At 29.9% G+C, this 7,302-nt stretch overlaps 1 protein-coding gene across 1 annotated transcript; it reads right to left on the reverse strand.

Moving 5' to 3' along the window:
• Positions 1-1,750: 1,750 nt before the first annotated feature.
• LOC123292693 lies at positions 1,751-3,288 on the reverse strand. Its single transcript, XM_044873405.1, has 2 exons — positions 3,201-3,288; positions 1,751-2,466 (listed from the first exon to the last, which is right to left on the reverse strand). The coding sequence occupies exons 1-2, from the start codon at positions 3,286-3,288 to the stop codon at positions 1,751-1,753; spliced, it is 804 nt and encodes a 267-aa protein (XP_044729340.1).
• Positions 3,289-7,302: the final 4,014 nt, after the last annotated feature.

Below are 7,302 nucleotides of genomic sequence, written 5' to 3' on the forward strand. Positions count from 1 at the left end.
TAATTATTTGTTGATTGAATTGCAAATTTTTTTCCTTCACTCAAGCACCATGGTTTACTTTTATATAATGTATACCTATATCAAAATATATAATACTAAACTATTATACTTAAAAAATATTTATATATTGGCCTTCATAGGTAGGTATAGATACCATAGTAAAAAATCATGGTCAACAATCAAAACATATGGACTATAATTGCCACCAAATTGATCTTTTATTATATCAAATCGATCAATATTAGCAACAATTATTGATAGATAATTATTTATAATTGGAGTAAAAAAAAAGTGTATAAATTTTCATGGAAATCAGGTTACATTTATGTATTACACAAATGTTTCTCAAATGGGTGTGAATATAGTTATTATTTTTTATTAATTATGAAATTAAGTAGGTAAGTGTAGAGAATTTGTACCTGTAGTAATTAATTAATTAATTTAATTGTAAAATTACTTGTACAATAATAATATTTTGTGTTAATAAAAATAGCAATAAAACTAATTAATAATTTACTAGGAATAGAAAAGGTGTATCAGGAAAACTTACTGACAATGACTTAAATATTTTTAAAATTTATTCATTTTATATATTAGACTAGCAGATACCCGCCCGCTTTGCTGGGCAATTTCCTTTCGACTATCACGTTATAGATCTCACTTACCCACTCTTTTGTTCACAACTTTATGGGTTTTAATTTTTTGGTTGTGGATGATACTCGCTGACATTGTAACTTTCTGTAGGTCCAATCATTAAATTTACATGATTATTATACTTTTTGGGTCAAAATTTCCCCATCCACTGAGTTTCATCAAATTCCAAAACAAAAATTTTTTTATGCGTTTTTTTCGATTTTTTCAAAGGGCCCTTAAAAAAATTGCAAAAAATCGAGAAATTTTTTTGTATCTCAAATTTTGATAAAACTCAGTTTATAAGGTAATTTTGACGCGCAAAGTACAAAAATCGGGTGCATTTGACGACTGGTCACATAGTTTTTGAGATACAGACTAAAATCCATTAAAATATTGCGATATCTCAGAAACTCTGCATCCAATCATTAAATTTACCTGATTTTTATACTTTTTTGATCAAAATTATCCCATCCATCGAGTTTTATCAAAATCCAAAACAAATTTTTTTTTGGCCATTTTCACGATTTTATGAAAGGGATACCCCTTAAAAAAATTGCAAAAAATCGAGAAATTTTTTAAAGCTACAATTTCAATGAAACTGAGGTATTTTGACCCAAAAAGTACAAAAATCGGGTGCATTTGATGAATTGCCGATTAGTTTTTGAGATACGGACTAAAATCCAACCGAACATTACTATATCTCAGAAACTCTACATTGTATCTTATTATGTGTGAAATAATTTTTAAAATCGGTTGAGTAAGTAATTAAAAAAAAAAAAAATTCATACAAACCATCAACCCCTTTTCACCTCCAAAATTACAGAGTTTCATGTAAACATTCACCTCCAATTTGACCCTCTTAAAGAATTTTTATGAAGAAAGTAGAAAAGAAAGGTTTAAAGAATTAATTTCACAACTCTAAACCAAAATTAGTTTTAGTTGTAGTTAGAGTTGATTCTGATTCAATTAAATCGGAAAAAATGTATATGCATTTGTCACAACTCTACACCTTCATAAAGTGCAGGAGGCTCGAATGAAAACATGAAATTTTATTCCAAAAGAAAAAATATATTTCAAAACAAAAATAAAGAATCACCTAAAAGGTTAATTGTATGTTTCATGTCCTCCTTACTAAATTTATAGCAAAATCTACCAAGTCTTCTTCGCTATGGCTATGTTCACCAAATTTTGGGATTTTCAGAAGGCTACCTTCAAACTCCTCTGTGTCATCATTTGCCATCGTTTCACCAGCACTTGCATTACTACTGGCCGATGCATCAGGATGATTTTCTTCCTCATTAATTCCACTTCCATTTGGATCATTTGTCTTACCAACGTTTTTATCAACAGACTTATTTGGTTTATTACCTTCTTGCTCAATTCCACTTTCATCTGTATCTTTAGTTTCACTTGTGTTTTTATCAACAGACTCATTTGATTTTGCATCAGTAGGGTTCAACAAATCAAGACTACCCAGATTTGGTGGAATTAACTCTTCAGAGCTCTTTCCAGTATCCATACTACTTTCACTGCTCGTAATTTTAGATTCAGAAATATTGTTTTCAATACATTCTTTTCCAGAATTATTATTTTCCGGATTATTTTTGTCAACACATTTTGTTTGTTGTTCCGTAGTTTTTTTATAAACCCTTGGCTGTATGCATTTATACCAATTCAATGGATTTCGGCAATAACCTTTTTTACATATGCATGCAGGTATAGATTTGTAAGGACATTTTCCAGGAAAATAAACTCCATTAGGGGCACAATGTGGTTGACACGAGCCGAGACCAAAATCTCTGTTGTATTCTTTGCCTTCAAGCGTAGGACAAACTACAATAAATAATTAAAATAAAACACCTGTACAGGGTGGCTCAATAATACACTGAAAAATTTCGAGCGAGACTAAAAATAATAAAGAGATACTTCACGAGACAAAAAACTAAGAAAATAGTAATTGTAATTGTAATGTAAAATTCAAAGCGTGGAGTGCTAAGTAATTGTCAAATCAGCAAATTTAAAGAATGAATGCAGAGAGCACCGCATGCTTTGAATTATATATAACAATTAAAATTATTATCAACTTTTTAGGGCACTAAACCACGTGTTTTAGTTTTTTAACAATAATTGTGTCTTAATTTTTTCGTAAATTATCTTAACCGTGGGTGGTTACCCACTATTGAAGGTGAAACCATTATGTACGAACAGTTCAAACAATTTTCTTATCGTAAAAAATAACTACCTGCTCCTTCCGGATGTAAAAGCTTCAGATAAGTAGTGACTTTTTTAATCATGAACTTTACTACTCTTTTACTTTAGTACTTTTTATTATTATGGTTTTTATCGTATCATATATAGCTCTTTCCTCGAAACTTGGTTTAAAACCGAACAGATTTGGTAAAATCTATATTGTCGTTAGTCATCATTTTCAAACATTTTAAAACTGTACTCTAGGGTGCCATATAACTTTTTCCAAAGTCAGGGTCAAGATTTTTCAAAGTAAAACAAAGCTCGTACAGTTAAAAGATATACAGACAAGTTCAATCATAAACTGAAATTTTACTTACTTCTTTTAAGACATGCTCGCCTTTTTTCTCCTGAAGCAGTATTTTTGCATGTTATTGGAATATCAATTAAATATTCATTTTTGTACATGTAAGAAGCTACATTAACTGAATTCAATATAAAAAATATATTTATTAAAAATATAAAATCCCTAAAAAACGAATCATTTTGATTTCTAAACAACTTGAAAACTAAATAAAATTTCTGCATTTGTTATGAAAATTTTGATTCAATTGAATTATATTATGTAGCTAATTTAAATAAGTATTGATATCAATCTAAGCAAGAAGCCAAATTCTTATCAGTCATATTTTTCAATAAATTACAATAAACTAATCGTGCAATTGCAATAAACTCTGTACACTTATCGATTAAATGATTTCAATTTTAACAAAAAATTTTTATGTATTTCGTTACACTTATGGTTTCATAGTTGACGAAAAGAATGCCTTCGAATAGTTTCAATGAATTGTACCTCTTTTAACGTAGAATCCAAGAAATAATTCTGTGATTAGTTATAAAGTATCCGTAAAATAAGTAAACATCACGAAAACTAGATTAAAAGTTTCTTACAATAGAACTGTTATTTTAAATAAGTCTCATTGAAAATCGTTGCTCTACTTGAAACTCTAACTATATGGGCAGTTTTATTATAGAAAAAAGCGTTTAATGTAGAAAAAACGTCAAGAAAGACGTAGGAGAGATGACGTTGCCAAGTTTGCAGGAGGAAATTGGATGCATTTAGGTACAGACAAACCGACCTGGAAGTCATGGGGGGAGGCCTTTGTCCAACAAGTGGGATGATATGGGCAATAATTATAATAATAATAAAAAAATGTTACGCTTAGGGGTGAATATGTCTTTTTATTGGGGAGGAATATTTTGTTATACGTTAAATTATAAGAAGATATTGTGAGTTAAGGGGTGTTGTGAAAGGATACCATATAGGATTTAAGAAAATTGTTTCAAACGTTATGGAATATATTATTATTTAATATGTTTAACTTTTTTTCAGTAGGTTGGTTACATAGTCAATATTATTTACAAATTTAATCGCCTACATGGGTCAGTAAGTCTATTAGAAAGTCTTCTTCGCTATGACTATGCTCTTTACTCTCAATATAGATGTTTTTCTGATTGTTTGCATCATCATTTTTTTCGTGACTGCGAATTTGCTCACCATTCAAATATTTATCGTTAATATTTTGATCACCTTCATTATTTTCAATACTTCCATAATCATTTTTTGAATTCTTATTTGTTTCTGTGTCTGGTTCATAATTTAAAAGCAAATTTATTGAAGGTATATATCCATCATCACCACTACTGTAATTATTACTATTACCATTATTTAATCCTGAATATGTATTTGGGTTACCATAATTATCGTAGCCATAAGGTCCATCACCTTAGAATTAGAACACTTATTCATTTAAAAAATACTAATAACGTTAATATCGAATAATAATTACCTATATTTGAATCACTGAAATTTTCATCGCCATCATAGTTTTCACCAGTATTTAATCCATCTGAATTTTCATAACTTTTATCGAGATCATCATTTACATCATAATTTTCATCATTATTTGAATAATCATACAAAGGTCTATAATTTTCACCACCATTATTTATAGGCTTATAATATCCAACGCCATCACTTATAGGCTTATAAATTTCATTACCCTCATAATAATAACCACCGTCCATACTTGGAGGAACAGAATGTGAAATTGGTCCTTTCGTAGGTTTAGCTTTAATATTTGGAAATTTTACAATATCCTTATTTAAAGGTTTAGCTGGTTCATAATGTCCAATTGGTCTTTTTGCAGACATAAAATTCCCTTCACCGTTATTTCCAGTGTTCGGACGAATTAAGCCAACACCATTGGGTGTTGGGATTAAGACACCAGTGAACGGTTCAAATCCGAATGTTATATTGTATCCTGTAGCTTTCATACATTCGAACCAATTCGATGGATTGCGGCAATAGCCCTTCTTACATATACATGCAGGTACAGATTTATACGGGCATAGTCCAGGGAAATATATTCCATCTTTTCCACAATGGGGCTGGCATGAGCTTATACCATAAAATCCATTGTACTCTTTACCCGCACGCATAGGACACACTAAGAAAAGAGCGTAAAAGTAAAAGTAAAAGTTTTACTGCGTACAATCTCGTTTTGGCATTCTCCCAAAAAGGTGGTTATTGACTTCTGGAGCATTCTGTTCATCTCAAATAAAACAGGTGCTTTGGAATTCAATACAAAATAGTTTCTAATGAACGGATAACTTACTTTTTCGAAGACAGTCTCGTTTATCTTGCCCATGACTACCCTTACACTCTTCCGGAATTTCTGTTTGATATTCTTGATTTAATGTATTAGCAAATTCAATTATTATTAATACTGAAAATATATGTTTTTTTCCTAAAAAACGAATCATTTTTTTATGTCAGTAGTTTGTAAACTAAATAAAAATTTTGCATTGGTTGATAAAATTGGGTTATATGTTTACTAATTTATGTAATAGTCTAGGAGCTAGTGAACCATCTGACCAAAACGCTGTCCGCAAATCTAGAACATTTTTGAAAATAATCCCCTACATGAAATTGGAATGGGAACCTGAAAAAAGGTTATCTTTGGGTGTATTTAATTTCTCTAGTAAGAAAAAAAGAGGCTAAGAAGTGAGCGGGTTAATACTCAATCGACTTTAACCGTGAGTCTAGTTGGACTTTTTGCGGGCTCGCGGGATTATGGGTTCGAATCCAGGCAACGGTGATGTGAACAATTATAATTAATGGGGTGGTAAATTTGATCACACTATCGGCGCTTGGATATGAACCAAGTAACCAACTCCACCCACATCATAAATTTAATTACAAACGGATGTAGATATATGAATAAAGATGAAAAAATAATAATGTGGGTTGCCTCTGTTATAGAATATATGCCAGTCACATAAAACAGACTAACGAATTTTCTCGACAGCCTATTTTTTATTTTTCACACTCAGAATAATGTTGGTTTGAGTTTTCAAACAAAGCAAGTAAAACTCACTGTCCTTCCAGTTATTTTTTACGATATTATCTCCAAAAAATTGGAAAAAAATTAGGAGAATTGAAAGGAATGTTTTGGAAATAAAAAAAGAAAGAAAATAGCAGACTTTGTTTTGTTTTTAGATATTAATTTTGACAAAATTGTCAAAATTACTAAAACTTTGGGACATAATAGTACCTAACCTATATTCTTAGTCTGTGAAAAAAATTGCTTAAATCCTGTCGAAAAGTAGGTTACCATAGTTTTAGTTTAAGAACTGCAAATACCATGCTAGAAATACCTTGTCGATAAATTTTTTATAGGTATTTTCGTATTTACAATATAATTTTGTATGTTATACATGAGAAACAGTTGAATAATAGCGTATTAAAAATATTTTTCCAAAGATAAGCCGCTTATCATTTTATTGTTCAATGTAATTATGAGTATTTTTTATTACAACCACATTATATCAAATAATCATTAATTAAGCATATACCTTTGTTTTTTTATAAATCCTCTAATAGTTAATACTGTACAAGTGGGCTAACAGCATTATTATCAACATACAAATGCGTTCACCCAACAAGTGCGTAGCACGAGTAGGAAAACCGCAGAAGTACGTTATTAATGGGTTCACACGTGTATCGTACGAAACTTTAGGGCTCTAAAGTGTAAAAATAAACGGTTATTATAATCTAAATAAATGAGAAAACTAGAACATTAAGACAAGAGTCACTATAATAGCTTGTTATTAGTTTGTATTTTTGCAGTAATTTGGCTAACTTGATTAGTTGAAAATGCATGTGGTAATGAAAATACTTGCGGTCATAAATTATTTATCCCTCGCAAAGTGAGTGAAATAAGTAGTTCTTATCTCACGGGCGTAGATATATTTAATAAATATATGTTTTTTATCTTTTTTATAAATTTAGTATTTGTTAATTTTTGTAAAAAATTATTTAAACAGTGGTCCACAACACACGCATCAAAAAAATTAACGAATTAAAAATGTTTTAAAATAATCTATTTTCTTGGGCGCTATATGGGGGTGAAGCAAATG

This window comes from Chrysoperla carnea, chromosome 2 (genome assembly GCF_905475395.1).
Source record: "Chrysoperla carnea chromosome 2, inChrCarn1.1, whole genome shotgun sequence".
NCBI classification, from domain to species: Eukaryota; Metazoa; Arthropoda; class Insecta; order Neuroptera; family Chrysopidae; genus Chrysoperla; species Chrysoperla carnea.